The 16,377-nt window shown below is 43.7% G+C and overlaps 1 protein-coding gene across 2 annotated transcripts in view; it reads left to right on the top strand.

The window, feature by feature from the left end:
- LOC123999635 (F-BAR and double SH3 domains protein 2-like) overlaps nucleotides 1-12,062 on the top strand; it is a 47,676-nt gene extending 35,614 nt beyond the window's left edge. Inside the window, exons 11-20 of one of the 2 annotated variants that reach the window (XM_046305582.1) lie at nucleotides 3,767-3,883; nucleotides 4,624-4,725; nucleotides 5,374-5,526; nucleotides 6,117-6,242; nucleotides 8,014-8,097; nucleotides 8,366-8,570; nucleotides 8,899-9,146; nucleotides 9,699-9,901; nucleotides 10,204-10,350; nucleotides 10,462-12,062. In XM_046305582.1, coding sequence (XP_046161538.1) covers nucleotides 3,767-3,883; nucleotides 4,624-4,725; nucleotides 5,374-5,526; nucleotides 6,117-6,242; nucleotides 8,014-8,097; nucleotides 8,366-8,570; nucleotides 8,899-9,146; nucleotides 9,699-9,866 — 1,203 coding nt within the window. In that variant the 3' untranslated portion in view covers nucleotides 9,867-9,901; nucleotides 10,204-10,350; nucleotides 10,462-12,062. The remainder of the gene's footprint in view (nucleotides 1-3,766; nucleotides 3,884-4,623; nucleotides 4,726-5,373; nucleotides 5,527-6,116; nucleotides 6,243-8,013; nucleotides 8,098-8,365; nucleotides 8,571-8,898; nucleotides 9,147-9,698; nucleotides 9,902-10,203; nucleotides 10,351-10,461) is intronic. The other variant, XM_046305581.1, reaches the window with a different exon arrangement.
- Nucleotides 12,063-16,377: the final 4,315 nt, after the last annotated feature.

Below are 16,377 nucleotides of genomic sequence, written 5' to 3'. Positions count from 1 at the left end.
GAATTGCTAGCTATTCTTTGGCGTAGCTGGCTACGGCATTGCGAGAAAGGATTGGGATTTGTAAAATCCATTACAGTAGTGGACCTGTGAGGGAGGAAGCAAGCTGTTAAATGACAGTGACGTCCATTACATGCAATGCTTGTGTTTTGGTGAGTGTGTTTGTGTTGCACGCAGGTTTAAAAAATGTTTAAAAAATTAAGGGGTGGATCAGCTTAATGTTGCGGAAAGAATGTTCGCTTCCAATGTAATTGTCTGCATCATTTCCAATCCCCCATATTTTTTTGGTAAATATATCCATAAACACATGCATACATATACACATATATACATACACATACCTATATAGACATACTTTTTAAAAAGAATATACCTTTATTATTATTCCCTGCAAACCCTTCCGCCGATCCCCCAATTGGAGTAAACTAATAAACACTTCTGCTTTTACCTTCAATTTATACATCTTATACACATTTTACAGACAGTCTACTTTACAATAGTTCTCTCTTGTTTGTTCTTAGTCCTTCCTCTATTTCTGATGTCCATCCAGTTTGATTTCTATTTGTAACTGTGCTATTTCACAAAAGTTCTGAACCTATATACATTCTACAGATCCTGTATGCTTTACATGGTTTATCTTGTTATTAGTCCCACTCCATTCAACCCCTCCCATCTATCTCTCAACATCATCCATTTCAGATTTCTATTTGCCATATATTTTTCAACTGTGCTGTGATGCTTCACAAACGAATTGAACCTTCCTATTCTCATAGCTTCTACAGATTGTAAATTAAAATACTTATTTTAGCAAAAATGTTTATTATATTATTGATTGATTTGACTATGGCTTTTCAAATCACCCAGTATTGCTATCTGTAGCGTTAGTTCTAGGCAAATGTTGCAATTCTTCAGCCATTCCTGGACCTGTGACCAAAAACGAGCTACATATGTACAATACCAAAATAAATGATCTAATGACTCTGCCTCCTCACAGCAGAATCTGCAGTGCTGGGAAGATTGTATCCCCCATATATATATAACATTCTATTAGTTGCAAGAATTTTGTATAGTAGTTTATATTGAAAAATTCAAAGTTTTGAATCCGGCGTTGTTTTGCGTATCAATTCATTGCACGCAGGTTTGTTTGTATGGTTTATGGTGTGTATGTATATGGTGTGCATGCGAGTCCCAGAGGAACATGTTCTCAACTGACCCAGCCTGCCAGTCAGTCTGTCTGCCCACCAGTGCACTTGTCCGCATCCTCTGCCGCCTGCAGAGGGTGTTTGTCTCCAAGACCCTCGTTGTTTTCCGTTGGTAGTGAAACAAGCGGTGGCCTGTTCCTAAAGAAAACATTTAGTGATGCAGTTGCACCCTCCACCTCCCTCAAACCTACCCCCCCCCCCTTTTCCCCTCCTTAAACAATGTGACAGAGGTATCTGGCTCTCGCTCTCTCCCTCGCTGGCTCTCGCACTCCCCCTCGCTGGCTCTCGCACTCCCCCTCGCTGGCTCTCGCACTCCCCCTCGCTGGCTCTCGCTCGCTCCCTCGCTGGCTCTCGCACTCCCCCTCGCTGGCTCTCGCACTCTCCCTCGCTGGCTCTCGCACTCTCCCTCGCTGGCTCTCGCACTCTCCCTCGCTGGCTCTCGCACTCTCCCTCGCTGGCTCTCGCACTCTCCCTCGCTGGCTCTCGCTCGCTCCCTCGCTGGCTCTCGCACTCTCCCTCGCTGGCTCTCGCTCGCTCCCTCGCTGGCTCTCGCACTCTCCCTCGCTGGCTCTCGCACTCTCCCTCGCTGGCTCTCGCACTCTCCCTCGCTGGCTCTCGCACTCTCCCTCGCTGGCTCTCGCTCGCTCCCTCGCTGGCTCTCGCTCGCTCCCTCGCTGGCTCTCGCTCGCTCCCTCGCTGGCTCTCGCTCGCTCCCTCGCTGGCTCTCGCTCGCTCCCTCGCTGGCTCTCGCTCGCTCCCTCGCTGGCTCTCGCTCGCTCCCTCGCTGGCTCTCGCTCGCTCTCTCGCTGGCTTTCTGTTCCTGTTTCACTGTCTCAATTTAAAGGGGCTTTACTGACATGTAATTGAAATGGGTTTTATTGACATGTAATTAAAAACATAAAAATGTAAAGAAACAAAACAAACTAGAAATGAACAGTAAACAGCAATCACTAATTCAGAGGTTGCTGCCTACACTGAGACCCAATCACTGGTCACTTTAATATATGGATCACTAGTCACTTTAAACATTGCCACTTTAAAAATGTTTACATATCTTACATTACTCATATGTTTATACTGTATTTTATACCATCTATGGCACCTTGCGTATGCCACTCGGCAATCGCTCATCCAGATATTTATATGTACATATTCTCATTCACCCCTTTAGATTTGTGTGTATTAGGTAGTTGTTGGGGAATTGTTAGATATTACTGCACTGTCGGAACTAGAAGCACAAGCATTTCGCTACACTCGCATTAACACCTGCTAACTATTTATGTGACCAATAAAATTTGATTTAAATATTGCATACACAAAGGTTTCTGAAAGATAAAGGCATTTCTAATGTTATCAGCTGTGTACAGTGATTTAAAAATGTGCAAATATTTGAAATACAAATGGTAGGGGTGTCTGTGTTTTAGAATAGATAAAAGCGCATATTATTGTGACCGAAGAGCTCTCTCGCTCTCTCTCGCTGAATGTACTCATAATTATTCATTTAGTCATTTGGACTGTGTTTATTATTTTGTCAGGGCTTAGAGATTAATCAGCTGTGTGCGCATGAGTCATGCCAGGGGTCATCATCAGTCATAGGAGTTGACCTATACACCTCCTGAGGAGAGGTGAGACCAAACTTTGTGGTCCTGTTGCGCGTGTCCATCAGATGGCCAGTGATCTCTGTTCATTACCGAGTGCAATGGAAAATGTTTAAAATCATTTTGTCTTAGGAAACAAAAATGAGCGTTTGATTATTAGACAAGTCCAGGGACGTCCCTCCCCGTTTCAGTACGTTTTCTTCTGTTTGGTGGATAATGAACACTTATTGTTACAGAACGTTCTGATAGAAGTTTATTATGTAGAACGAATATGATTGTAGGTCATGTAGACTAGAGAACAGTGTCAGCTCTATTCCTTTATATTTTGCAGTGTTCAGAACATATCACATTAGACATCAGAGAGGCCTGGACTGAGACTTCAGGCCTTGTAGATGAGTTGTGGAGAGAAATAAGAACAAGATTATTCCATATTAAATCTGGAATTTATGTTTTTCTGATCGCCTTCTAATCCTATATTATTGGAATCAACCTACCCCCGAGCAAATATCAGACATTTCACATTGTACTGATTACATCCCTGATTTAGAAACATTGCCTCTCATCCCATTGGGATGTGGATTGGCTGTGTTCCTCTTGTGAGGTCATCCATAGTGGAAGTGCTTTCCTCTAGGTTGTTTTCTTTTCGACACAAACACACACTGTTTCGTCGTCTGCCTCAATAGTGGAATAATATTTTTTACTACGCCGCCTTGAGTTCATTCCTCAAAAATCTCATTTCATAATATTTGCCAAGATTCACCCTCAAACGAATATCAGCTCCAATATCCAACCATAGACATATTCACCTAAATATTTGTTTCATATGTACCATATATTATACATAAGTCTTTTTGACTTATTTTAATAGATGCACGGACAGATACGGATGCTGAATATGTTTAGCTGAATATTATCAATTAATATTCAACTCTCTCTCTCCCTCCCCTATACATCATCCCTGGTCACTAGGTGGGGCAGTTGCAGAAGGAGAGTGGCACAGTGGAGGAGCACAGTCTGGATAAGGAGGCACGGAAGTGGGCGACCCGAGTGGCACGAGAACACAAGAGCATCATCCACAGTCAGAGGGTGAGAGAGAGGGAGGAAAAGAGAAAGGGATGGAAATGTTAAAAAGTGAGAGCGAGGGACCGCCTATTCACAGTGTCTCAGAGTAGGAGTGCTGATCTAGGAAAAGCTTTCTGCCTTTTAGATAAGATTACATGGACTCATAGACTTTATGAATACGGGCTCAGATTTGTTCAACTTCAGTACACTTCCAACTGACTCAACACGTAGATATCATTAACCCAATATAAAATACTAATAATTAATCCGTTTTATGATGCTTGCACTGTGTCAGAGGGAAGGGAAGGAAACGTTCGAACCATTGCCCTACTGGTCTGATAGTTTGTTGTTAAAATGTGGTGATAAGATAACGGATGTAGGTAGTTTTTGGCCCAACTCTTGACAAGTGTTTTCCAGTAAACCAGGATGTAACATGGCCCGTTACTTGAAATGATATTAAATGAGTCATGCTTTATCTGTGAGAGTTTTACAATTTCTTCTATTCACTGTAATGTTGTCTACCATTTATTACTTGATTATTTCAGCGTTTCTCATTTTCATGGCCCTATTGTTTTAGCATTTCCTGATTGTGATTTGGTTCCTCCTTTTCATTGTGTGGTGGTGTAGTTTCTTTTAAGATTTGTCAAAGGTTTTGTCTGTAATGGAAACCTATTCCCTACTGTACTATGCAGGGAATAGGGTGCCATTTCAGACGCTGCCATTAAGATTGGTTTGTTCTCTACATGTTACCTGTGACCTTTCAGGCCCTGGAGGACTATGGGACCCAACAGGGGCTTTCGGAGCAGAACCGCAGCGAGCTAGAGCTCAAGATGGAGGAGGCCAGGGAGAACCTGCGGAGAGCAGAGGTAAACTTGTGCGTGTGTGTAGTGAAGTTTAGTAGGATTGTTGTGATTTTATTTTTTATTTATTTAACTAGGCAAGTCCGTTAAGAACAAATTCTTATTTACAATGACGGCCTACACCGGACAACGCTGGGCCAATTGTGTGCCGCCCTACGGGACTCCCAATCACGGCAAGTTGTGATATAGCCTGGATTCGAACCAGGGTCTCGCCTCTAGCACTGAGATGGAGTGCCTTAGACCTCTGCGCCACTCGAGAGCAATGAGGTAGCCCTGCCCTCGGCTTAAAATCTGTCACCCTTGGCCCAAGAAGGAGACGTTGGTTTCCTGAGCAGGAGACCATGGTTATGATTCCACCAGTGCTCACGTGTGTGTGTGTGATCCCTTACTGAGGTTTGTTTATCAGTGGGCCAGCAGGTTGTCTCACCTTAGTCTCTCTTGCCTCTGATGCCCCCTGTTGTTGGATAAGGCAGAATACATACAACCTTGTTCTAAGGGAGCTTTTTATTATGGCATGAGTCATTACTAGGGTTGCAAAATCCCAGGTTTTCCAGAAATCCCAGTTCGTAGATTCCTGGAATTAGGAGGGAATAAGCATGAATTTCATAATATGACAAAATAAGCATGAAATTCATAATATGTCACTAACTCCAGACCGTGAAGCTGAAGGCAGATGCTCGTCTGGCTCTACTGAGAGAGGCAGGCATCACAGTGGAGACGTGGCTGAAGAGCGCCATGAACCAGGTGATGGAGGAGCTGGAGAATGAGCGGTGGGCCAACCTCAATGCCCATGATCTTTCACTCTCCGTGAGTCACAAAACACACATTCAAATACGAGACAAAATTTCATACACACAAACGCATCTCGATTTGTAATTTTGTCCCCTTTATACCTGCCTACTGGAATTTACTGGTCTCAGGTAAATCCCATAAGGGAGCTGAGGTGCGTCTTTAAGATATTGTTTCTCAACCTTAAGGTGCTAGCTTAGCCTGTGCTGTGTTTGTGTTTTGAGATTGACTAGCCTTGTGAAACCAAGCTAACAGCATGTGAGCTTGCGAGATCAGGATGATTTAACAAGGCTACACATTTTGCAATCACTGATCTACAAACCACCTTCTCACTATGTCACGTCTCAAACTCATTCCACGGAGGGCCGAGTGACTGCAGGTTTTCCTCTCTTGCACTTGATTGATGAATTAAGGTCATTAATTAGCAAGGAACCCCCCTCACTTGGTTGTCTAAGTCATAATTGAAAGGATAAACAAATAAAACAGCAGGAACTAGGCCCTCCATGGAATGAGTTTGACACTCCTGCACTAGGTGATCGAAAGTATCGATTCTGCGGCTTCCCTTGCTCAAAGGGATCCTCTACAACTTGCTGTGTGTGTGTTTTTAGGGTACAGGTGACCTAGAGAGGGAGGAGGATGAAGATAGTGGAGAGGTGTTGGACGACAGCAGCTCCAGCCCCTCCAGTACCCTCAGGAACTACCCCCTCACCTGCAAAGTGCTCTACTCATACAAGGTACCCACACACACACACAGAGAGCTTTCCTATTATCTTTAAGCTGGCAATTAACTCAGCACCTTGCATGCGGTGCAGTATGGTACCGTACCTCGTACCATATACAGTGGGGAGGACAAGTATCTGATACACTGCCGATTTTGCAGGTTTTCCCACTTACAAAGCATGTAGAGGTCTAATTTTTTATCATAGGTACACTTCAACTGTGAGAGACGGAATCTAAAATAAAAATCTAGAAAATCACATTGTATGATTTTTAAGTAATTAATTTGCATTTTATTGCATGACATAAGTATTTGATCACCTACCAACCAGTAAGAATTCCAGCTCTCACAGACTTGTTAGTTTTTCTTTAAGAAGCCCTCCTGTTCTCCACTCATTACCTGTATTAACTGAACCTGTTGAACTCGTGACCTGTATAAAAGACACCTGTACACACACTCAATCAAACAGACTCCAACCTCTCCACAATGGCCAAGACCAGAGAGCTGTGTGAGGACATCAGGGGTAAAATTGTAGAACTGCACAAGGCTAGGATGGTCTACAGGACAATAGGCAAGCAGTTTGGTGAGAAGGCAACAACTGTTGGCGCAAGTATTAGAAAATGGAAGAAGTTCAAGATCTCACCTCGTGGGGCATCAATGATCATGAGGAAGGTGAGAGATCAGCCCAGAACTACACGGCAGGACCTGGTCAATGACCCGAAGAGAGCTGGGACCACAGTCTCAAAGAAAACCATTAGTAACACACTACGCCGTCATGGATTAAAATCCTGCAGTGCACGCAAGGTCCGCCTGCTCAAGCCAGCGCATGTCCAGGCCCGTCTGAGGTTTGCCAATGACCATCTGGATGATCCAGAGCAGGAATGGGAGAAGGTCATGTGGTCTGATGAGACAAAAATAGAGCTTTTTGGTCTAAACTCCACTCGCCGTGTTTGGAGGAAGAAGGATAAGTACAACCCCAAGAACACCATCCCAACCGTGAAGAATGGAGGTGGAAACATCATTCTTTGGGAATGCTTTTCTGCAAAGGGGACAGGACAACTGCACCATATTGAGGGGAGGATGGATGGGGCCATGTATCGCGAGATCTTGGCCAACAACCTCCTTCCCTCAGTAAGAGCATTGAAGATGGGTCGTGGCTGCGTCTTCCAGCATGACAACGACCCGAAACACACAGCCGGGGAAACTAAGGAGTGGCTCCGTAAGAAGCATCTCAAGGTCCTGGAGTGGCCTAGCCAGTCTCCAGACCTGAACCCAATGGAAAATCTTTGGAGGGAGCTGAAAGTCCGTAAGGCCCAGCGACAGCCCCGAAACCTGAAGGATCTGGAGAGGGTCTGTATGGAGGGAGGAGTGGGCCAAAATCCCTGCTGCAGTGTGTGCAAACCTGGTCAAGAACTACAGGAAACGTATGATCTCTGTAATTGCAAATAAAGGTTTCTGTACCAAATATTAAGTTCTGCTTTTCTGATGTATCAAATAGTTATGTCATGCAATAAAATGCAAATGAATTACTTAAAAATCATACAATGTGATTTTCTGGATTTTTGTTTTAGATTCAGTCTCTCACAGTTGAAGTGTACCTATGATAAAAAATGATAGACCTCTACATGCTTTAAGTAGGGAAACCTGCCAAATTGGCTGTGTATCAAATACTTGTTCTTCCCACTGTAGGTCCTGTAAGCAGCACGCAGCTCCAACCTATAATATATTAACGGAATTGACTGGGGCAGTAATGAAACATGACCTCTTTCCTCTCTCTTCTCTCCCAGGCGTCTCAGCCAGACGAGCTGACCATCGAGGAACAGGAGGTGCTGGAGGTTATCGATGATGGGGACATGGAGGACTGGGTCAAGGTACAGAGCGCTTTTCAAGAGTGGCGCTACCTCAGTTTGTGTTTTAACTAGTATAAAGCAAGAGGTACTCTGAAGTCATATCATACTCCTACTGTACAAACAAGGGGTTGTGTCCAGTGGGGAGAGAACTTTTTTGAAACAGAGTGAAATAGGGAGGTACTACTTCAACAAGAACTTTGTTTTGTTTTCCATTACAAAACATGTTGCTGCAGTGTGCCCTACTATCACTGACGATAACCCTGTGTGTGTGTTCCAACATTGTCTCCAGGCCAGGAACCAGACAGGCCAGGTGGGCTATGTCCCGGAGAAGTACCTGCAGCTGCCCTCGTCCAACAGCCTAATGAGCATGCTCCAGTCTCTGGCCGCCCTGGACGCTCGCTCCCACTCCTCCAGTAACTCTACCGAGCCCGAGCTGGCCGAGTCAGAGCTGCACACGCCAGGCACACCTATCGTCAACGGAGACTCCAGCGGTGGTGAGAGACAGTGAATTTGGCCGAAACGTTTGGAGCAGCATGACTCAACATTCTCTCACGGGCGAATCCTGACCTTCACTTAAGTCCGATTTTCACTTAGTCATGCATTGATGTCAGTGAGAGATGACAGGAAATTGGACTTAAGTAAAAGTTAGGATTCACCCCACATTGAATAAACAATGTCATTGAGATGTTGTGACCATTTCTTTTTTAAATGTTCTCTTCATTTTGATCTCTTCCTTGCTCTTACTCTCTCTTTCCCCTCTATCTCCTTCCCTCTTCCACCTCCCCTTTTCACCTTTGCTCTCTCCCCCTCTGCCACCCTCAGTGTGCTTCGCCAAGGCCCTGTACGACTACGCGGGCCAGACAGGTGAGGAGCTCTCGTTCCCTGAGGGTGCCATCATCCGTGTGCTGAGCCGCGAGACCTACGAGGATGACGGTTTCTGGGAGGGCGAGTTCAATGGCACCGTGGGTGTCTTCCCTGCTGTGCTTGTGGAGGACCTTCTGGCAGCGGGTGGTGCCAGTGGAGACAGCGAGAATGGCGACGTCTCAGGAGAGGCCAGCAGCAATCCGCAGGTACACACATGTATGCAATCACCCTAGGAGCTGTTTACCATACAGATGGATAGAGGACTAGTGCCCAAAAGCCCGTTTTAGCATGGGCAGCACCCTTGAGGATTTTCACCTTCTTGTTGAACTAGTCAACTGGGTTGGACTTCCTATGGGTAAACCTGGATGGAATTATATGATCCTTCCTTATCAGGAGCCAACCTTTGCTTTATAGCTGTTCAAACAACACAAAACAGGTGGCAGTATGCATCCTTTCAGTTTGTTTACCAACTCATAGAAGTAGTAGAAGACAATGTACCAGTACAAAATGGAGATGGCCTCAACGGCGCTGCCCATGCTTTCACAGACGCCATAATGGGACCGATACAATGTTGTGTCCTCTATCTATATGCTGTTTACACACATGAATCCATGAGGGAATGAATGGAGAAAAAAAGGTTCTCACGGCTCACATTCTCATCCATACAGTATACGTCATAAAGATACTGTATAACAGTATCAATATATCAATATTACTGTTTTTTTAAATTTAATTCTGTGGTGTGCGCTGTCTTCCAGGCGTCCCCCGCTCCTCTTTCCGAGTGCTCTCCACAGAGTCCCTTCCTTCTGGGCCCGTTCCATAGCAGCCCCCTCCTGACCCCCACTCTGCCCTCGCCCCAGTCCAGCCCCTCCAGTGCCAGCGCCTCCCCCCATACCCCGCCCCCCCTCCATCAACGGCCACCATAGGCCACCGCCCGCACCACTCAAAGGCCACTTGCAAAGTAAGAACCACTCCTCAAAGGCTGACTATTTAATATTTTGCACTTCAAACGTTATTGCAATGCATATCATTCATTGCCTGGTCCCAGATCTGTTTTGTGCTGTCCATGGCATGACAACAAACATAGGAGTTGGTAAGACGGCACAACCAGATCTGGGACCAGGCTATGTTATTTATCATAATAAATGCACACAAAATAGACCATGTAAAAAAAAGTAGGGACGTGGACAAGTAATAAACAACAGCATGGATTTTAAGAGTCTTCATTCTGAGATTTGACACATCTGGGTTGTTTTTATTAAGGCACAATGTCACTACCCTGTAGTGATTTCTATGCCAAGACGTGGTGATGATGACTGTCTGCCCCCCTCACCTTCAGGTCCTGCCCAGAACTCCACCCAGCCCCCCAGGTACCCAACAGATGGTGGTGCGGGGGCCACCATTCGACCTGTAAGTCACACTGTATGGATACTGACCCTTTTCCGGTTTGAAAAGACTCGTTGTTGAGGTTCCACTTGGCGCTCAAAGGAATAACCTAGCTTGTTTGTATGTTATGGACAGGTCCGCGCTGCCCCGCCGCCCCCCAAGCCGCAGCAGCCTCGTGGCCAGGTGAAGAAGAGGGAGGAAGTGGAGATCACGCTGGTGTAACACCGCCGCCGAGATCAGACCTGGTGGATCCAGGTCCCTGACCGACTCTTTTTCTCTCTGGCTAGCTCCCTCGCCTTCATAACTGGGCATTGAGCAAAGGGGGGGGGGGCTTGCCTTGTTGTTCGAGCAAGATATCGCCATTGGATTACTATTCAACTAAGTGTTACTAATTTTGTGAGAGGATTGTACATCTGTCACAATGTTTTTTTTTTAAACACAGCTAAATTCCAAGCCAGATCTCTGTTTGGTTCTTGGTAGATTGTGTTAATGTTGTCTCCGCACATTTCAGGGAAATTGACAACACGGTAGAGGCGGGTATCACTCCTGTACCTGAAATACGTCTTTAAAAAGTGTTTCCAACATTTCATAAACAAGGGAAAAGTGGCAATTTTGGAGGGGTGTAATTGTTTAAGATAGGAATAGCCCCATTGAGGGAAAAATCTGGGTCACACTGTGAAACTAGAACAAAACTGCCCCTGACATGTAAATTTACTACTCTTCTAAATGTATTTGTACAACTTCCTTGTGTTAACTTGGGACATTTCAAGATTGCCAGGTGCCGTCTATAGTGTATGTATGAGTAAATGTAGACTATGTTTGTGCTACTTTTTGTTGTAAAAACAAAGATCTAACTATGTTGTCATCAATACTAATCTAGGCGTAAACTAGCCAATAATGGTTGCTGGTGAGAATAGTTTTTTTCAGTCAGGAATGCAGACTGGGTCTCAGTTAAAGACTGAAAGCATTGCAAGGTGATTTGCAGTTGTGCAGTGCGTCCCTGGGTCAGACCATGAGTCAGACGTGCCTTAAAGTTCCCGGAAGAGAATCTCCATAGTTCCTAATTCCCCACAGGAAGTGTGAACTGACTGAAATACTGAAGCACTTTTTTGATATTCTGTTATGCTCTTTTCAGTATTGCTGCTTGGTCTCTCTCGTGGTTGCTGCATTGTTTGTCAACTAATTTTTTTTTTGCTCCATCTATATCGGTATGAGTATTGTTCTCCTTGTGAAATGCATTTGATTTATGTCGCCAAAAAATATATATTTGTTTACGTTGGGAGGTATGATTGATTTTATTTGATGTATGCTTTTTAATTGTATCATTTAAATATTAATAGTTTAGAGCTTTGAGATGGATAGCTGTGCAGCAATTTTACATTAAGGATTAAAACATACGGAAACGTATAAATTGTTGATCATAGGAAATCAGGAATCTGTCAGCCACGTTGCTGTGTTCTCGTTGATCTCCTTGAGATTTGAATGTCAAACTTATTTTGAAGTTTACCCTGTTATATTGAAAAAAATACATGTGGTTGTGAAATACTTTGACACAAACATTAAGTAGTTTGTCATTATGTTCCTGATTTATTTTCAGTATCTTCAGAGATACGGTAGAAACAAACAGCCCACTCTGATGTAGCATCTGCAGCAATAGCAGAACATCTAAATTATTTAATTGGATATTAAGATTTTTTTTTGTTAAAATAAATATGGAATAAAATTGGCTGAAATCACATTTTGTTCTGTTTTATTCAACATTTCACAAAATAATCGTGGGTTTCCACTAGATGTCACAGACACGAAGTCAACATTGGCTATAAACTTTCACTCAACGTCAACAAAACAAAGGAGATGATTGTGGACTTAAGGAAACAACAGAGCGAGCACCCCGCTATCCACATCTATGGGACAGCAGTGGAGAAGGTGGCAAGGTAAATTCCATCAGCGTACAAATTGAAATGGTCCATCCACACAGACAGTGTGGGGAAGAAGGCGCAACAGCGCCTTTTCAACATCAGGAGGCTGAAGAAATGTGGCTTGTCTCTTAAAACCCAAAACACTTTTATAGATGCACAATCGAGAGCATCCTGTCGGGCTGTATCACCGCCTGGTACGGCAACTGCACCGCCCACAACCACAGGGATCTCCAGAGGGTGGTGCTTACAGCACAAATTATTTATTGTGTGACAGGAAGATAAAAATTATAATGTTAGCTAAAATGCAGAACTTATCATGAAGATAGCTTGCCAATAGAACAATCTCTACATCGGCACAAAGTTGGTTTGCAGTAGCTAGCTAGCTAGCCCAACATGATCACTGGCTATAGTCATGCTAACTAGTAGTTCAAGTCGAAGTTATCCCCTCAACATGCTACAAGATTAAGCTGCCAGGCCAGAGCTACTGTTGATAAAAGGATATGTAGAAGGGTGAGCCGGTCAAGGATCGATTCAGACAAGGTGGTAAAATTGTACGACAAGCGACAGTTTATTCAGAGTGAAGATATCTGGTACAGCGTAATTACGGCCCTTCCGTTAGCTCGCACAGAACCAGCAGGAAAGAGAGAGTTAACCGTTACACACACAATTTATACAGAACAGAAAGTAGGCTGATTCTAGAAGATCGGTTCTTCGGATTGGTTCAGGCTGGAGGTAGTCTTCTTGCATTGGCTCAGCTGGGCCGTCCGTCACTCCAGAATCCCGCCGTCACACAATGTTCGTCTAGAAAGGAGATTTGGTGTGTGCGCTGGCCTGGCAGTTAGTGTGTGGGCGTGTGGGAGCTATCCTGTAGGGGACCCAACATGCTTTACTGTGAAAATACGTTGCTATGTGTTGTCTCAGTTATAACAATGCAATTGCAGTAAGCTGGTCACCTGCATAAGAAATAGCACTTCCTTACACTACCTGCCGAAGAAAGGTGAACTTTATTTCTGTAGCTAATTTAGCTGGACCTTCTGGCTGTGCTTAGTAACTGCTGTTCATTATTACTCAGTAATATCTGTCACTTTTAACTATCTGGCACTTTGCATCGCTAACTTTGCTATTGCTTACACATGCAACAATATCCAGTGAAGCTTTATATCAACTTTTATTAGCCAACTACAACAGCTGTAGACCTTACAGTGAAATGTTTACTTACAAGCCCCTAACCAACAATGCAGTTATATAAACATGAATAATAAATAAAAGTAACAAGTAGTGAAAGAGCAGCAGTAAAATAACAGTAGGGAGACTATATACAGGGTACCGGTACAGAGACAATGTGCGGAGGCACCAGCCAGTCGAGGTAATATGTAAATGTAAGTAGAGTTATTAAAGTGGCTATGCATAGATAATAAAAGAGTAGCAGTTGGTGTGTGTGTCCTGAATGTTACAGCAGAAGGGCACAGTATGGCATTTGAGCAGATAATCATGAACTTCATGTAGTTACATCAGCCGATACAGTTAAAATGTGCCTTTTTATTGCCATGGGTATACTTCAAACATCCTACCTGCTCACTACAATTGACCTACTTCTTGGAATGTATACCCCTTGTCTGGGGGGGAGGAGCTGATGATTAATGATACATAACCAGTCTGATATTACTTGATTACTGACCCTTCCCTCCTCTCTCTCTCTCTCTCCCACCCACAGGACCATTCACACAGTTCAGTCACTCAGCCCTATCCATTGGACATGATATTCTCAAGGTCACTACAGTCTCCTACAACACCCTGGTGCGAAGCAATAAGCCTGGCCCCATGGCTGTAAATCAGCATATCTCTCTGATAAATGTTAACAGGAACATCTACATAAGTATTCAGATACTTAACTCAGTACTTTGTTGATGTACCTTTGGCAGCGATTACATCCTCGCTACAAGCTTGACACACCTGTATTTGAGAAGTTTCTCCCATTCTTCTCTGCAGATCCTCTCAAGCTCTGTCATGTTAGATGAGGAGCGTTTCTGCACAGCTATTCTCAGGTCTCTCCAGAGATGTTCAATCAGGTTCAAGTCCAGGCTCTGGCTGGGCCACTCAAGGACATTCAGCCCAGTCTGAGGTCCTGAGCAGGTTTATATCAAGGATCTCTCTATACTTTGCTCCGTTCATCTTTCTCTCGATCCTGACTAGTCTCCCAGTCCCTGCCGTTGAAAAACATCCCCACAGCATGATGCTGCCACCACCATGCTTCACCGTAAGGATGGTGCCAGGTTTCCTCCAGACATTACGTGATGCTTGGCATTTAGGCCAAATAGTTCAATCTTGGTTTCATCAGACCAGATAATCTTGTTTCTCATGGTCTTTCAGTGCTTTTTGGCAAATAGACCACCGTGGCCAGGACTGAGCAGCTCAGCCCAGCAGCTTGGGTTTGTCTAAATAGGTATCTCCCCTGGGCATGTTGTCAAGACTCCTTTAGTCCTACTGTATTCCATATAAGGCATCCAGACCTTATGAAAGTTGCCCAGTATGTCCTTAATCTGGTAATAAATCAATTCTCGTGATACATAACGTGACATTGTGAGAGGATAACCAACCTTCCAATTAATGGCAATGCATTACTTAACCGCTATAAATGCTTAGTTATACAGTTTCTACAGATAAGTCTCCAGTATCAACATCTCCAAGCAAACAAAAACAGGAGAAGGGAGAATCGTTAGACATACTGAGATTAAAGAACATACTCTTTGCTAGAATTTAGCCAGCCTTCACAACACCATAACATATGCAAATATATGTCCCCTTTTGTGTTTTACACCTCCAGCAGAGGAATTACATCTCTGAGTGCATGATATTCCGTTTCATTGGCAAATAGTACATTCTATTGATGGTCTTAAACTGCAGTACTTTATGTCTGAGATGATATGAACATGACTGGGCATTGAAATATATCTGTATCCATTCATCATCATCAATAGCTTCTAACAGGTCTTCCTCACATTTTTGTTTGATATGTTTTGTGTCATCCGGAAAAGCCTCTATCAACCACATTTTGGAAATCAACATTGGAGGTTTGTCAGACTGCCTGAAAATAACATCTGGCTTGTCCAGTGTTTGCTGCACAAAGAAAATAAAGTGTTGTATCTGCAAAAATTCACCTCACCTCCATCCCAGACTGGTCTTCCCTGGCTGCCTGACCCTGCTGAGACACCTGTCACCACCCGATCCTCCTAAAATGAGGCATGACAAAGAATTATATTGGTGTATATTTATACATTATATTATCCAAGACTAGAATCAATGGTTCAATCATTTAAATTACCATTACTCTCATATCCCAGACTAGGTTTAGCTGCTGTCCTGTAGCTACTGTAGTTCTACCCATTAATTCAAGATGGAACTTTGTACTAGAGGTTGACCGATTAATTAGGGCCGATTTCAAGTTTTCATAACAATCGGAAATCGGTATTTTGGGGCGTCGATTTTGCCTATTTAAAAAAATAATTTTATACCTTTATTTAACTAGGCAAGTCAGTTAAGAACAAATTCTTATTTTCAATGATGGCCTAGGAACGGTGGGTTAACTGCCTTGTTCAGGGGCAGAACGACAGATTTTTACCTTGTCAGCTCGGGGGATCCAATCTTGCAACCTTACAGTTAACTAGTCCAACGCAATAACCACCTGCCTCTCGTTGCACTCCACAAGGAAGCCTGTTATGCGAATGCAGTAGAAGCCAAGGTAAGTTGCTAGCTAGCATTAAATATATCTTATAAAAAACAATCAATCAATCATAATCACTAGTTATAACTACACATGGTTGATGATCTTACTAGTTTATCTAGCGTGTCCTGCGTTGCATATAATCGATGCAACGCTGGGGGATGATTTAACAAACACGCATTTGCGAAAAAAGCACAATCGTTGGACGACTATACCTAACCATAAACACCAATGCCTTTCTTAAAATCAATACATAGAAGTATATATTTTTAAACCTGCATATTTAGCTATAAAAAAATCCAGGTTAGCAGGCAATATTAACCAGGTGAAATTGTGTCACTTCTCTTGCGTTCATTGCATGCAGTCAGGGTATATGCAGCAGTTTGGGCCGCCTGACTCATTGCGAACTAA

Source organism: Oncorhynchus gorbuscha, linkage group LG16 (genome assembly GCF_021184085.1).
Source record: "Oncorhynchus gorbuscha isolate QuinsamMale2020 ecotype Even-year linkage group LG16, OgorEven_v1.0, whole genome shotgun sequence".
NCBI classification, from domain to species: Eukaryota; Metazoa; Chordata; class Actinopteri; order Salmoniformes; family Salmonidae; genus Oncorhynchus; species Oncorhynchus gorbuscha.
This window is presented reverse-complemented; position numbering and strand designations above follow the sequence as displayed.